General features: G+C 34.1%; 1 protein-coding gene across 8 annotated transcripts in view; it reads left to right on the top strand.

Moving 5' to 3' along the window:
* Nucleotides 1-17078, top strand: part of LOC116349649 — a 101381-nt gene that overhangs the window by 31381 nt on the left and 52922 nt on the right. For 4 of the 8 annotated variants that reach the window (XM_031781198.1, XM_031781212.1, XM_031781220.1 and 1 more), the window contains exon 1: nt 7263-8619. In XM_031781198.1, coding sequence (XP_031637058.1) covers nt 7641-8619 — 979 coding nt within the window. In that variant the 5' untranslated portion in view covers nt 7263-7640. Of the gene's footprint in view, nt 1-7020; nt 7172-7262; nt 8627-17078 lie in introns of those variants that run through there. The other 4 variants (XM_031781190.1, XM_031781204.1, XM_031781239.1 and 1 more) reach the window with 4 other exon arrangements.

The raw sequence follows: 17078 nt of genomic DNA, 5'->3' as shown, positions 1-17078 counted from the left end.
TGTGTCTGCATCGGAGCCAACTCATTCAAATTCAAATGCAAGATGTGCGTGCGCTCATTTTATTCGTTGAGTCAACAATAATTGTCGAGATTTAATTAGAAGTCTTGATTGCTGTAAATATGAGCGATGACCGTGAGCACTATATTCGCATTCACGACAATGACAATGTACTTGACTAATTAATTAGAAAAATGATATTTTTCCGGATTTTCTAGTCTCTCCACTATAGTGTTTACATTGGCAACATCCAATTCATATGCTCAGTTTCCGCTGTACTCTCCTCATATTGCGCTCACATTCATTTCTATACCTATCGAGTATTTATATTCTAAGTATGACAGAGAGAGATATGTAAAGAGAGAGGGAAAGAGAGGTAGAGTGTGAAAGCAAAAAACAGTAGAAATGCTCTTTGTCAAATGGATCGAATCAACAACGGTGTTGCAAGTTGAATGCATATAAAAATTCATTGTTGCGAATGAAGTGAATATGCAATTTTCATATCTCGATGCACAGTAAACCAAGTGAAATAATCGTTGAAATATCAAAAATGCAAAAGCCAAACAAAAAGACAAAAGAATAGAAGAAAATGGAAAAGAAACAACACAAAAACACCAAATGCAAAGAAAATCCAGAACGATGAATCGAAATACACTCAACAATGATGGTGAAATGAAAAAAAGCTGCTGCTGCTGCTTTTTATTTAATTTTATTTTTATTATTTTGCTCTGCTTTTTTGTCAATGGAAAAGTTTCTTTTGTAAATTGGTTAAGCATGCAAGAACCATTTGGCATCTTTCACTACAAATAATAATCAAAATCTGAAGACGATGACGAGAAAGACAGTGGAATAGAGAAAAAGGTAGAGAGAGAGAGAGAGAGAGAGAGAGAGAGAGAGAGAGAGAGAGAGAAATAGAAGGGTGGTAAGAAAAGAGCGAAATCGAAAGAGACAAGGAACGTTCTGCTTCAAATGACGCGTCATACTTCGATTTTCTATATATAAATACAGGTTCGTTTGATTTGTACGAACGGTATCAGTAAGTGACATGCAAACTGTAAATTTGTGCTTCAAATCGATCGACCGGGTTTTTTTTCTCCTCTCTATTCATTCGTTTTCGGTTATATCAGAAGAAGGAAAAACGGTGCACGAGAAGACGAGGAAGAGAAAGAGAGAGTACAGAAAGTGTATGTGTTTGTGAGTAAACAGTACAATGTATTGAATGTGTGTGCACAAAGTCACAAAAAGGACAGAGTGTCCTAACGGAGGCTAAAATCAGCCATAGAATATTCAATTTGCTCATTTGATTTTGTTACCTTACTACACATGTAGTGGGTGCCATTTGTTTCTCTTTTTTCTCAGTTCATTTTTCTTTCACAAAAAAAACGTGCCTCCCAAATGCCGTGCTGCTTTACTGCCACGAATTATTTATAGCAAGAGTTCTCCATAGTGTTTTTATGCAGGTGAAATTTATGTTTCATTCGTTTTTGGAATAGTACGTTATATTTATCCAGCACATACTATAGACCAAACATGTTCAAAATAATACAATAGATTCTTGGATTTTGAAATTTGATTTGTCCCAAATCAGCTTTGCAATCAGTTAGACACGATGAAACGAGAACATTTAACATATATAAGACAATAATACAGTGAAATACGGTACGAAAATTGATTGTCAGACATGTATACAATGTAACACAGCAATTTTGGAATAAATCTTGTAAATAATCTAGGTGCTTTGCAGCTCAATCAACAATCAAACGACCATAAAATGAGTCACAGCGTGTGACTAACTGCCTAGATTTTATCCAATTCAATTGTTTTCAATTGAAAATGCGCAAGTATCATTCACAAAGTAAACCAAGAAAAGCTTTTCAACTTCAATTTATTTGATTAAATGGATTTTTCTTTTCAATATTCAATCGGTTTTGGGTACACGGTATTTTCGGTAACGTTGTTCTTACCCGAATTTCAACATTTCTTCATTTTTCTATCGTCTTGAAACTATAAATAAGAAGAAAGCTCTGCAAAATAGATTTTTTTTGAATTTTGATTTCGAAGAATGAGCTGTTCCAACTGTTCCCATATGGTAATCAGATGGAAAAAATTTGGTTTTAATCAACCAGTCTTTGAAATGACGAAGTTTACTGTCCATTTAAATGAGTTTCATTTCAAACGCACACTACAACGACCACTTTTTACAAACTGTAAACGATTTTAGTTTATAAAGTAGTAAAAATTTTGCAAATTTAATTTAGTTTCATTCATTGAAATGAATTCTCTGAATGCGATCAACAGTGTTTTGGAAAATGATGGCTTAACGTCAAAGTAAAATCCAATGTAAAAGAAAAAATCATTCAAGTTGGAAAATTTAGTTGGTATTACAGATTAATTAAATCGAGGCTGAAAAAAGGAAGACAGATGACATTTTCTGCAAAGGATTTCCCGTATCAAAATGAAATCAACAAATTCAACACATACACGTGTGTAATTCAATCGAATGAAAAGTGCAGTCGGTAGTGCAGAGCTAGTGAATCGGTTTTTTGTTGTTGCAGACATTCATTCTCTGATCGAACTTCGATTAAATTGAAAGCATATGCGACCGTTGCGTGGTATGGTTTCACTAGTATTGTATTTTCTTTTTTTTCGCTTTTGTTCGAGTCAGAAAACGTTGTTTATTTTATGTGTAAAACACGATTTGCTTATACATTTTATTACTATTTATTACGAAACGGTATACGACCACGTTGTTATATGAAATACAAACACATTGTGTACTCATGTGAAATTTGAGAACGCGTTGTGCACATACGATGGCTCCAATGGCTTCAAATGACAACCGATTACTAAGTGGCTCAAATGGCGAACAAACATCGGATGATGGTAGAGCAATGGTGAAAATTCACAGTAAATATTGTCCATTCGGCGCTATCATATCTCCATTTAAAATGAATGGCAAACAGGTTGCGCCGCTCCGGTTTCTCTCTTTCTATCTCTCGGCGTGTGTTTTTGTGTATCACATGAAGAACATGTGCGGAAAGTAAAAGATTTAAAAAATCCATTGTGCACATAATTTTGTTTTCCATTCAATGAACATCCATTCGAATTTGCGCTCAAATACCGAGATTTCATTCATTCCTTTCTTCTTTTCTCGTCTATCCACCGCACTTTCTTTTTTGTTGTTGTTCGTGTACGTTTGACGTGCAGTGTGAGTGGTTGTATCGTATTTCGAAGCGATTGTTTGGATGCTCAAAACTGTTTGGTATTTTCTGCTGAAGCGTGCCACTAATGTGGATATATACACGGAAGCACATACTTTTCTATTTGCATAATGTAGTTTTCATTGTGTTAGATTTTCTACTTTAGATAGCCGTATACGGTGCAACATCAACAAAAATTGCTATCTCATTTTGTTGCCACTTTATATCGGTGATGATACGGGCTTGAATCTTTGTATCGTTCATTATTATGGTTATCAATAACAAGCACGCACTTCACCTTCGGTTATCTTAATTGAAGCCAAACCATTCGGAGGTCGTTCTTTTTCGTCTACTATCTCGCTTGCGAATCAAACACAAGGGTAGAATTTATGCGGAACCACTTAATATTTATCTTTTGAAAATTAAACAATTTTTTTTTTAATTTTATCTATAAACATTTCACTTTCGCTTACACGTCGGAACCTACATTTTATTATCCATTTTGAATGAAATTAAATTGAATTTTACCTCTATATTTGCAAAATCATTTTCACAGCCCATTGGCTATTATTTACCTTTATGATGCGCACATACTTCGATCCATTATGCATTTATATGAATGAATGACATTATTGAAATTTGATCTGATTCGAAAACTTTATCATTGAGTTCAATTTTACCTTTATTATAATAAAAGATATACACACACACACAATGGTTGTATTTTTCAATTAATCAAATAAACATGATTATGATCCTTAGATATATTCAGATGGGACTCAAAAATCGCTTACAATCATAGCTGAGCAGACAGGGGGGAGGGGGGGGATTACCCCCTCCTGGGCATCAAATTTTTGCGTTACCCCTTTACAAAATTCATGATTTTGGAAAGAATTTTTCTCATTTTGATATGGTTTTTGGATCATAGATGAAATTTTCCTATTTTGCTAGGAGTTTTTGAGAAATTTACCTCCCCCCCCCCAATCCCCTTTCTGAATCTTTCAGTCTGCCAGCTATGCTTACAATTTACACCATTTTAGATCAATTTTCTAAACATTTTAGAAGTGTGATTTTTAATTGGCATTTTGTTATTGAAACACATCAACTACATGCCAAATTTTGAATCATGCTTACATTTGGATTGATATATAGAGAGAAAACAGTATAAAATACAACATGCAATAAACAAATGTTTGATTTAAACAAAGTGCTAAGCAACTTACATTGAGTACGTCATTCAATTTGTACAAACAACGTAAAAATATTTCAATAACAATGTATAAATGACGTGTGTTCGTTAGAAATGCGTCATGAAATTCTCATGTTGCACAACCACCAAACATTATTTATTCAATGCCATAAGATTGCTGCTTTTGGCTTCTCTCGCTCTTTTTTTAAATTTGTTATCAGTCGGTGCGTGATGGTGCATAATTGATTTTTTTACGTCGTTTTGTTCGACAACAGCTTTTAAATAAATGCGGTTTTTGATGGTGAAATTGTGAAATTCATGTACGAAGCAAAAGGTAGGCTTTTGCTTGCACTAAAAGATAAATTCTTTGGCGTTATACAAATTATCTGTTGAATTATTTTCATTTATGTGTGTGTGTGGTAAATAGAGCAAACCACGTGGAAAAATAAGGCGCGCAATGCATATTGGCTTTTTTTAAACCGGATAATAGTGCAACGTAGCGTTTGGTGTATCCAAGCAATTTTATGAAATATTTTGTCTCTAAAGGACAAAATATAAGATACATGGCAGACAAATTGGCATTTCGCATGAAATTATGTTCATCGTACGGGGTCAGGGAAAAAGTCAAATTAGTCAATATATTGTGGTACGTTGAACAACAACATAAATATACCTTGTTGCTATTTGCTTTTTCTCTCGTTGTCTCTTTTCTACCACCACCGATCTCTCTGTCTCTCTCTCGCTTTAACATTCGGTTGCTTTTTCGCGCTCAACGCCATGCTCAATTTCATTAAAAATATTCACAAGCCGTCGAATGACTGCAATAAATGTATTAAATATTCAGTCGAATCAAGTACCAAAGCGAACCACACGGTTTTCTGTTTAACTCTGTTTCCCTCATCCATGTAATACATCACATGCTTTTCACAGAAAACGCATCATATTTGTCACAAAAATACATACACACATGCTCATAACTATATCACAGTAGATATATGGTTGTTTTTTCGATGATGCCAAGCATCGTCCCCTTATGACAATCCGTATTGATTCAACGATGCGATCGGTATGCATAATTTATCGCAGACGAACGAAAAACAAATGTAGCCTGAAGGTTGAAAAGCTAAATTCCAAAAATAGGTATACACTCAAATAGCAAAGATTGATAGCAACCACAGAACGACATAGAAAGAGAAAGCGACTGCAATTTATGGCATAAAGCAAACCAAAAGTGTCCACGAGTTTGATTTTTGCATTTTCATAAAAGTAAATTCCATATTATTGGATGCGAATCTCAATCTCTTTGTATTTAATTGGAATAACATATCACAAAAGTAAATAATATAGAATTGGATGAAAAAACATCACATTTAAAAAATGTTAGCAAATAGGTTGTGTCGGCAAATGAAAAAAGGTGGCTGAAACACGAATTTAATGCTCTTAAAATGATACCTAGAGAGCAAAAGAGCAAATAATGCATTAAAATTGTTCGCCCCATTACCATTTTCCATTCAAAATATAAACAAAAAATCAACTAATCTTTAAATGAGCTTAAAAAATATTGTGTCGGTCTATCATTATATTGGAAGCGAAAAAAGAGCAGCGAACAGAAAATGTTTCGCATCGGTTGCAAGAACTTCTTTTTTTTATGTAAATCGGCATTACAACAGTACTTGAAGCATAATGTTAAACGAGATAAGAAATCTTTCCAAGTTCTATTTTTAAAAAATTGCGCGAAATCATCCAATATCACACGAATGAATTGAATTAAATTGAAAACTGCGCAGTTATTGTATTTAATTACATGTTAACAATGAAATAGATATATATTTTCAATTGTTTTTCAAAAATATTCTTATTTGATCTGTTTTTTTTTTCTTGATGTTTCTTCATCATATTTTTATTATTCGAGTGGATTTGTGGACATTGTCAATGGATTTTATGGATGAAAATTATTTGTATCGTAAATTTTATCTTTTTTCTTCTGAAAATATGTGCAAATAAACATCGAATTGATGAATCAATGTCATTTACATATTACCCATTAAGGTACATTACTCTCTTAATTTGTTATCACTCAAAACTGTCATAGTAATAAATGTCTGGATGAATCAACATGGCACAGAAAAAAAATGATGTATCTCGCATTTTGTACAGGATTTTCTTAGTATTCACTGTAAAATCGATGATTCTCTGCATAATTAAATATGAAAAATGTGGAAATTGATCACATTTTCTATCATATACATTTTGCAAATTATCGTGATTATTAAAAGAGCGTGAGCACATACATTTTTCATATAGCAAAAGACGATTATTTACTTGTAAAAAGTTATCGTGCGCGAATGTCAATTAAATTTACGAAATATTATAATTTGATAAATGATTTGACATTATCAATGTACACAATTTTAATTTGAAGTTTTAAAAAGCGGAAAGAAATATAATATTCATGTTAAATGACGACGTCTAAGTTTTTGTGTGTGTGTGTGTGTGTGTGTGTGTGTGTGTGTGTGTGTGTGTGTGTGTGTGTGTGTGTGTGTGTGTGTGTGTGTGAAAATCTCTTCAATGAATAATGTGCTTATGCAAACATTATTTCTAATTCGTTTCGTGTATTTTCTCTTTTCATTGCAGATGAAATAATCCGCGGAATCGTTTGTATTCAAATGGCTGAAATGGATCGAATGACGATGTGACACAATGTAGGCGAACGGTCCGCGTCGGATTATTTTTTTTTAATTTCCGTAATCATCTAGATGGTGTATTTTTCAAACAAAGTTATCAAGTACGTAAATGAATAAGATACAATGAATATTTATTTTTTTCTAGTTTCGTTGGGAAATATCGCAAATAAATTAAGTTATCTATCGAGTTAGGTGTAAAATTCGTCCAATACAATTCACGAACCTACTGAAAATATTGTGATTTTATACGATTAATTTTTCGTTGTAAATTTTAAAGAATTAAGTTATTCAATTAGTTTTGCACGCGAAGGAACAAATTGCATTTTAGTCGATTCCGTTAAATCGAAGTTAATTTTATTGCAACGATCCAAACTGTTGAACACAAAACAAATCAAAACAAAACAGAAAAACTGATGATATAATTTTGACTGGAAGAAAAGTGTTAAAGGACAAAACAAAAGCACGGACATACAAATAAAAGAAAGAAAGTAAGTAAAAAACGAACGCGGTGTGAGATAATTTTTGGTGTATGTATAACTCGAAGCCCGTCGCAATGAATTGTGTGGGCAAATGTACGTGATATTTCCAGCTGATGAACTAATATATATGACATACGGTGCTGCAATACCACGATTTAAACCACGACCAACTCTGGATAACTTGCGCGAGCCACTAGTCCCTTTCGATACCTTACCCAACCGAAAAACTACCCAAAATCCACCACAAAACCTACCAAAAAATCCACCAAAAAACCCACCACCAAACCTACCAAAAAATCCACCACAAAACCTACCAAAAAACCCACCACCAAACCCACCAAAAATCCCATCACAAAACTTACCAAAAAATCCACCACCAAACCTACAAAAACCCCTACCACAAAACCCAACATCCAATCGCCAATCCTATTCTTCAAACTCCAATGCGAACAACAAACAAGAAGCACAACCATCTCCAAGCACATCGAAACAAAAACCTATCAAAAAGAAAAAGGAATCCACCGACATCTTCGGCTACAGCAAGGATTCAACAGAGCCATCATTCTATCGACCGGGCTTTGTTGACAATCAAAGCAGTACCTTAGCTCTATCAAGACAAACATCCATACTCCCCACTAGCCTATCCCTAGGTCCTTCAACTTCGAGCGCTGTCCAACAACAACCTCAAACGAGCAACGGTAAACCGCCGGGCAAAACAAAGAGCCGGCTTCATATCAGTTTAGGTCGATTGGGCCGATCAAAGCAAGCAACACCACCCGAACCGGCACGATTGCGTGACATTACCGAGATTCGTATCGCAAATCCAACATTTACGCGTGAAAATATATTGGCACGAAACTATGATGCGTTTTTTGAATCAGGTGAACCAGTTTATAAGCTTGAATATCGAACACCGGTAACGCCACAAATTGAATCGAATCCATTTGATAGTGAAACCCCAAAGCGACCCCATTCATTTGGTTTATTTAAAATGTCAAAATCAAAGGACGCAACCAAAGTGAATGCTCGATCGCATAGCAGCGATCCGATGAGCACGGTATCCGAGAAAGGTGACAGGTGCCATTCTCCTAATGATTTTTTCTTGTTTTTTTTTTGCTCACTCTCATCAATAATTCAAAAGATTTTGTGCAACTAATTCTCCTAACATCTAAACAAACTTGCAATTGAATGTTGTTTTATCATCGAAAGTGCGTTGCTTTAGTTACTGCATGTTTTTTTTATGTCGGTCGAACATTTCTCATACAAACATATACAATTAACCGTTGTTTTCTTCTTCTGATGTCAATGGAGCACAATTTGCGAAGATGTATGGCTAATGATTTGTCAAGCTGGCTTTGCTGATACTGTGTTTGTATTATAAGATACCATTTGCTGGCCATATTTTTTTGCTCTTATCAGGCGATTCCGCCAGACAGATACAGCAAGGCAGTTTTTTTTTTTTTTTTTTGATCGAAAGAGAAATTAATGAATAGAAAAAAATTGCGACAAGCAAAGACTTGCGTCAATATAAGTCTAAATAAGGCATTCCGGCTTGTTTTGAACGAACGAAAGTAATGAATAAGGTGTAAATTATTGATAATCTTTTATCAGTTGGCACGCATATTCTGCTCATCCATCTTGTTACGGTTCTAGCAAGTATACGGCTTTATGGTTTCCACACATTCACATTATTCTGACTGTTCGAATGCTAAAAAAAAAACATAAAAACCTGGAAAATTTTAGATATATACAAAACTCCAACGAAATGGATACTAGCTTTTTCTGTTTTAAGTCTGGTTGTGTTACGGCGACAGCAACCGCTTCAATGGTACATCGCTTGTTCTGTTTTTTCCTGTATATCTGCTGATGTGCCAGAAAAATGGACACAAATCCTATTAACGAAAATTAATTTCGTTCACATTGAAAATTGATACAAACAAAATAACCGCAAATGAGTGTGAACGATTGACTCCTGGTTTCGTTATTTTCATTTTGTTCTTTTAATTAGGTTTCTTATTGACACAAAAAAATGATTTCTTGAAATTATGAACCATTTTACTTTTCTCTTTTATATCAACGATAGAAAAAATGTATTTTTTCAAAAAAAGAAATGAACCTTTAAATGAACCATTGACATTGCAACCACACACATTTGGCGTTCGATTCAGACAATATCAGCCTTTCAAAATGAAATTTTCCGTTTTTATTTACTTTCTGCGCCATCAAACGAAAAATCATTAAATGCATCATCCGGATTAATTTCGTTTCATTCAAATGTACGTACCATTAATAAGCGCATTCGTTCATTCAATTTGATATGAATGTTGTTGTTGTAGTGGTTATTTTTCATTTGTGGTGAATCGAATCACTTGAAATTCACTGGTCGCTTCATTCTTCGTTTGGTTTATTTCAAAGCACATTCGCATGTGGCCCACAGCCACTCATACACATAAAATCGAGTTCGACCTTTTTATCAAATAAGCGCGCGCGTGTGTGTGTCGAATGATGGAAATTTTAACTAAAAAAAATTGTCGGCCAGGATTAGTTGATGGCGGTGAGGGCACAAAGGTGAAAAGCTCTTTCATTCTCTCGATGTTCATGAATTATTGAGTTGGTTAAGCACTGTGCTACCTCATCACTGTAAAACTTTTCTGTTGTTGCTTTTCTCTTTCTCTCTCTCTCTTTCTCTCTATTCGTTTCCTTTTCATTTATTAAGCATAGACTGAATTACAGCTGCTGGAAAGTGGTAAAATGTTCAATGTTCATTGTGCTCTTTTTCTCATTCTATGACTTGCTTCGCTCATTCTGAATTCACTAACTTACAAACAGTGAAATGCATTTACTTCGTAAATATTAAATACGATTACGTTTTTATACAACAAATGCGAATTCGTTGATGGTGCACACATCATCAACATCGTGTGAAATGAATTCCATTCGATGTTGGTGGACGACTGAATTCTTTTGCCATTGATTTTTTTTTTTTTGTTCACCACAACTATATTGTCTTCGAGTGCATTGAATTTGTGATCCCTAGACTCATTTCAAATGCATTAAATATTTCTATTTTTGTTGCGTGTGTGTGTGCGTGTTTAAATGGTGAAAAGGGGAGAAAACAAGAATGCAAACGCATAATAACTAACCGTACAAAGCAATCACAATAAAATTCCCCATTGGCAGCATTAAAATTGAGTGGGAGAAATAATAAAAATATGCAGAAATATGTGGTAGTAATAAAAAGCGCTGACGCAGTTGAAAAGGTGCCTGAAATTGAAAACGTATAAATATAAGTAAATAATCAAGAGAGAAAGCTGCATGCGGTTAACTCAGAAACATAGTCGTTACACCAACGACAGTAATGCCATCGAATCGTGAAAATGTTTGACTAATGTTAACGATTGACTGGGAGTGTTTACTGCCAAATATGTCATTGTATATTACCAGCAGCCATTTCATGGCAACTTGGGACTTTCAATTAGATGCATATATGCATTGTACGACGAAACAATGGCAACGGTTTACAATGAGTTCAAGAATAAGAAAGAACAAAATGTAAATAGACCACATCGAGAGAAAGAGAGGAAATTTCAGAGCATGGAATCGTCTGAAGACCACATTCGTATTCGTGTTCGTTCTGAACTGCGAAAAAAATGCGAACAAACAAAAAAAACTCAGACACTACATACTAATATGAATTGTCTACCTGCTTCACAAGATTTACTTCCAGCTCAAATCATTCGTCCAAAGTTTTCCAAAAGTCAAGAACTCACGGTGCACCCTAATAAGGAGTGAAAAATTTCGGTATTTATATGGAATTTTCCATCGGAAAAGCGAGAAAATGAATCGGGAGTTTTTTTTTTCTGTTTTTGGCCGTCTTTCTACTGCAACCAGACAATATATTTAGCTGCCGTCATCTGGATATTACAGCTCATCTGGATATCGTCAGCAGATGATACGAAGTGAAAACAATGGAAGTGATTGTTATAGGTATATAAGCTTGTTATATACTGGTATTACTATAACAATCACTTCTATTGTTTTCAATTCGTATCATCTGCTGACGGCATCCAGATGAGCTGAAATATCCAGATGACGGCAGATAAATATATTTCTGACTGCAACATAGAAACAGCTGCAATACATATGACTCGTGTTGATCACATCGTCCTCAACGCTCTGATTTTAACCGATTTCTGGATTTAAAATATCCGCGCATTTTTCTGTGAGCAAGGACAGTGTTTTGCGAGTGCGATTTCATAGTCTGGAAAATGTTGTAGATGCATTCTTCATAAAGTGCAATGCATATGCAGCTAGCTTATATGAGCGACAGTCGAAATACAGTGAATATACAACGTATTAGTTTATGGTATGTGCATCAATTATTCATTTGGCTGTCTGATGGTATATTGGATTTTAAGTTATTTCAAATGACATAGTAATGCTTCACATGCTGAACAAACTCATTTGTTAATCGTTTACCATGGTGGTGTATAAACTTTCCACGCCCGCAAAAATTCAACATAGTTTGATTTGTATGAAAGTTTTTTATCCAAGAAAAACAGCTATGTACACATTCACTGGGAATATCGTCAAATTTAAACAATTAATGCAAAACTTTCATTCAGATATGATCAAATATGTAACTAACGAAATCAAATACGCCGAGTATCATTATTATTTTGCACTTTTTATATATTTTACGTATTTAAGTAGATTTTAACGAAAGAGAAATTGTTTCAACATCGAAAATTAAATTTCACGATTTTCTTTTCACAGTTGACCGTAAAGTTGACAGTGATCAATTATACCCTGTGCCAAATACGTCATCCTACGCGGAGAAAATCATTTTCTCTTTAATTAAACAAACTTAAATTTTTCAGGTAAAATTGTTTGACATAAAATCGATACGGTTTGCCCGACAAACGTTTGTAAACCCAATTTATTTTCGTGTTGAAACAAATTTCTCTACTCGAAATCTTTTCTCTTTATATTCGTGGTAAAATTTGTTACTCGCGACACCATATTGATTGACACAAAAAAAGCACAACATCGATTGTGTCGCTGTGGGCTGTCGAAAAATCTGTCAATTTAAATGGAACAATATGCCAAAGCAACGACAATAACCGAACAAAAACTGTTGAGTGCCGTCATAAAAGCGTATAATATTGGCAGGTAAATTGAGTCATTACGCAAATTTAAATCTATGTCCAGCTGAACAAGAATAATGACACACAATGAAAGTTCAAGTGAGACAGGGATTCCTTCTGGTCCACTGTATTTGAATGCCATATTTTGCAATTTTCATTCGAAAATCAAACAATAGATAAAGTGTTTTATGGTGGACACGGACTATTGCTCGATATGTTGCATTTATAGTATTTTTTTATTATCTGCATTTCAAACTGTCACACGCACTCGTAGTTGCCAATTGACGTCAAGGAACATCTTGACGTATATATATGTGTGTGTCAAAAAATTTCTGAATCGATTGACATTAAAAACATGTGCACAATAAATGCAATTGAACGTTTTGAAAATCAAATCGATCGATGCGGCAAATAAAAAAAGAGTATTGAATGAAAAGCAAATAGTAAAAAGGAATTTATCGACAATGGCTATGCGATGAAAATGCGATTGTGATGTGTATATAAAAAACGAGGAAGAGTTGATAAATGTATAAAGCATATAAATGACGCACTATAATTTTGAAAAGAAAGGAGAAAAGATAATGGCATCGATTTTCAAGGCGTTATTGAAAGTTGTCGTCAAGGGTTCGATGCTTTTAGTACTATTCCATCAAATGCGAATGCATTGAACAACATGATGAATTTGTTTTCCATCAATGAATATGCCATTTTTCAAAAAAAGGGGGAGGGGATTACAGTGTGAGTGAGAATTGATGAATGTCCTTTTACATTGATGCATATTTTTACGCGGTGTATATTTAGCTTGTTTAACATGGTCCTCAATTAAATTGTGTTTACTGCGAACGATGGATTGAGATCGGAAGATGTAAAAGTGAAAAATGATTGACTTCTGACTATGTTGCATCTTATGGGTATGTGGGACGCGGGTGCACATGCCATCTATAAATTGATGTGAGTGGGTTGTGATGTTGAAAATTAATGTTGTTGGTTCAAAATGCCACAGTTCAATAGGTCAATAGTTAACGAAGTGTTTTTGATGTGGATACCAATACCGACACTTACCGTATGTATGTGAAAACATTTATTTTTGGCCCAACTATCATTTTCATCTACAAGCATCCAAGTTTGATGCGGGCGCGCTCCGCTACGAACACACTTCACAGTACACCTTACTAAATGCTAATGATTTCAATGTAACAAACAAGGTTAATGAAATTATGTCGATGTCACGACATTTACGGTGTGTCACAAATCGGTATGTTGTCATTTGACACTGTTACATTCTATCTTTTCATCACAATAAATGATCTAATTTGATCAAAATGTTGCCGTCTTTTTATTTTCACATTGGAACTTCGGTGGCCGTTTGCCAAATATAATCATTGTTCTATGATTGTATGCATGCGTGTCAAGTGGTACAAAATAATTTATCAACAATTCTCATTTTCAAGCACAGTGACAAAATAATCATGTTCACATTGCTTCCTTATCGTAAACAACAATGCTCGCATGAATGAAGCTGAAAATGTATTTTCAAAAGAAACACAGACACAGACAATAGAGTCAAAACAAGCGAAGACATAACAACAAAAAAGCAACTCTCATGAAAAAAGGGTTGAAACAATGTTGAGCAAAAGTTAAAAGTTCCATAAACAGTGCAAATATCAACGAACATATGGAACAGCGAAAATAAATTAAACAAACTTAAAAGCGAATTGCATTTGTAAACAATGTAATTAGATGAATTTCTATAGATGGAAATGTGTACTAGAAAAAAAAAAGAACGGAACATTGTATAGAATCCGAGCTATGCCATTGTGTGCGCGTGTGAATGTTGAATTATTGTCAAGTGATTTTATACACGAACGTTCTCTGTACACAATCCAGAGATTTTTTCCCTCTCTATCATCATCCATTTACCTCTGTGTATCATTTCGAATATTTTGGTATTTTTTAACTTGCCAAAACGGTAACTAAGCGCACAACCATATGCAGTGTAGATTTTTTTTCATGCAACTAATGCAATGATGCTTTTCATTCGAATCAAATTTCGCCTCCATGCTGCGCACATCATTGTGCTTCGTTCATCTTTTTATTCATAAAATGAACGAACATTGTTTTATTTTTTTGCGATGTATTTGTGGTTGCATTTTTCTCACCAAACCATCGTGATTTTGTATGATTGGAGCTTCGATTTTGGCTCGATGGCCAAATTCAAATATCTTTCAGCAATATTCCAACAGAAATATTTCATTCAACTCAAACATTTAAAGCTTTCCACAGAAACTTTTGAATCAGCGAACAAAAAAAAGAGAAGAGAAAAATATTTTACTTTTTATACGCTTTTTTCAAAGTTATATTTTAATGGAAACGGAATGAAAAAAGTGCGTGCTTATTACTGAAGCTTAATGAAGCAGTCATAAAATTGCATGCATTTCTTGTGGATGGAAAATATCCCCAAAGTATGGAAAATATGCAAGCAAGCTGTGTTTGCAATGCAATTCATCCTCCACCTGGAATGCGGGGAATATAAAAACAAAAATCATGACTACATTTTTATTTAAAATTACAAACGATGTCAATGGTTTGCCTAGTCATGCTGAGAATTTCTATCGCGATAGTTCTTTTTTTCGGCGGTGGGGCGGTATGGCATTCATAATTTCAATGCGGTCGTCCCCATTCTAGGCAACTAGTGGTTGCCGCCACTATTTATGTAACAAAGTTAAAACTCATATAAAATTCTATCTTCCAACTCTATAAAATACAGGATGACGCTAACGCTAGAAATACATTTTGAACGTTTCATGAAATTAGTTAGTGATGAACGATGTATCCCATATGCACATGCTCTATCTGTCTGTCTCTATCTTCCACATTTTTCGGTTAATGCATCACATGCGTTGCAAATAAAATACAAGCCAAATCGTCGGAATTGATTGTACCTTGTTATTCAATGTTTTTTGTTTCATCGTTTTATCTATTTGCAACAAAACTTTGGTAATCGTAGCTAATTATTTAGTTCTATAGATGAAAAAGGAAAATGGAAGTAATCCAAGGCAATTGCTAAAGTTTGATTTGCGGCTGATATTATTATTGTTGATTTGCGGCCAAAACGCATTAAGTGAATCTGCAAATAATTTTACTGTACAAACACACACACTCTCTCACTCGATCTCGCATCCATCTTCAGAAGTAAAAACATTCACGAAATGCTTCTGAAATTATTTCCATAATAATGCAGCCAAACAAATTCCAAGAATGTCAGCTTCAATTTCAATGTATCGTTCATTCGTCGGTTTTGTAATTAAATCTGAAATTGCAATTTATGACCATATGCGTGTGTTTAATCTGTTTGTATTCGGTGTGTGTGTGTGTTGAGGCCTGAATGAAGTAAATTCGATTTTTGCAGTGACCAAAACGTCTATAACACATTTGGTATTGTGTAAGGTCGCCCAAATGGGAATCATCCATAAAGAAACATGGTTAAATAATACAGCTAAAAATACTGGCCACCACAAAAATTAGATGAATAAAAATAACTTCCTAATTTGATTAATGTGAAGAATGTTAAGAATGTTAAGAAAGTGCCAAAATAAAAGCGAGAAAATGCCATACAAAGTCAACATTATATTATTTTGTACAGATGTTGATTCAATGCTTAAACATGGTTAGGAATGTGGCGTGTGCAAAGCATCATCCTTTTAGTTTTAGTTCACGTTTAAACTTCTATCTTGATGTGGTAAACAATGTTCATTTTCGATATAAAAAAAACTTTATGCCGACAAAATAAACCAGGTTTTATATTGGTAAGATCAACTTTTCTACACCGTTCTTATCCGACCGTTTCATTTATCAAAGCAAATGGCTTAACTTTTTAAGCTCACAATGAATTCAAACGAAAGCATTGATATGAACAAATTTCAATCAAAATAAACTCAAAAAGTGTTTATTTTTAGCAATTTCCGGAACCAACGTTCCATTTTTTGATAATTTTAAGTCAAATTTCGACATTATTACTATGGTAAATGATGTATCCATGAACGGCTTGTTTTATATAGAATTGTTAAATGACATTTTTGCTAGGGGTGAGGCACGGGCTAAAATATTGCTAATTTTTCCCAATTTTTTTTAATAAATCGCATATAATTTGTACATTTGACAGGACCTAATAAGTCCTAATATTTCTAAGCTTTTTTTGTTTTCTAGTTTGTACCTACCCCTTAGCACTTTTGTGTCCAAAATAAACATTTCTCCGAGTTTTCTACTGAAGTTCTCAAAAGTTTTTACACTATTGTTTCTTTTTGTTTCGACACAATAGTAAGCTTTTCAGAGTAGTTCGAGCAGCAGTATTCTGAGCAGCAGGTGTGATTAAGCAATACTTT

Source organism: Contarinia nasturtii, unplaced genomic scaffold, assembly GCF_009176525.2.
Source record: "Contarinia nasturtii isolate CC-2019 unplaced genomic scaffold, AAFC_CNas_1.1 Cnas_scaffold_129, whole genome shotgun sequence".
Classification (NCBI taxonomy): Eukaryota; Metazoa; Arthropoda; class Insecta; order Diptera; family Cecidomyiidae; genus Contarinia; species Contarinia nasturtii.
This window is presented reverse-complemented; position numbering and strand designations above follow the sequence as displayed.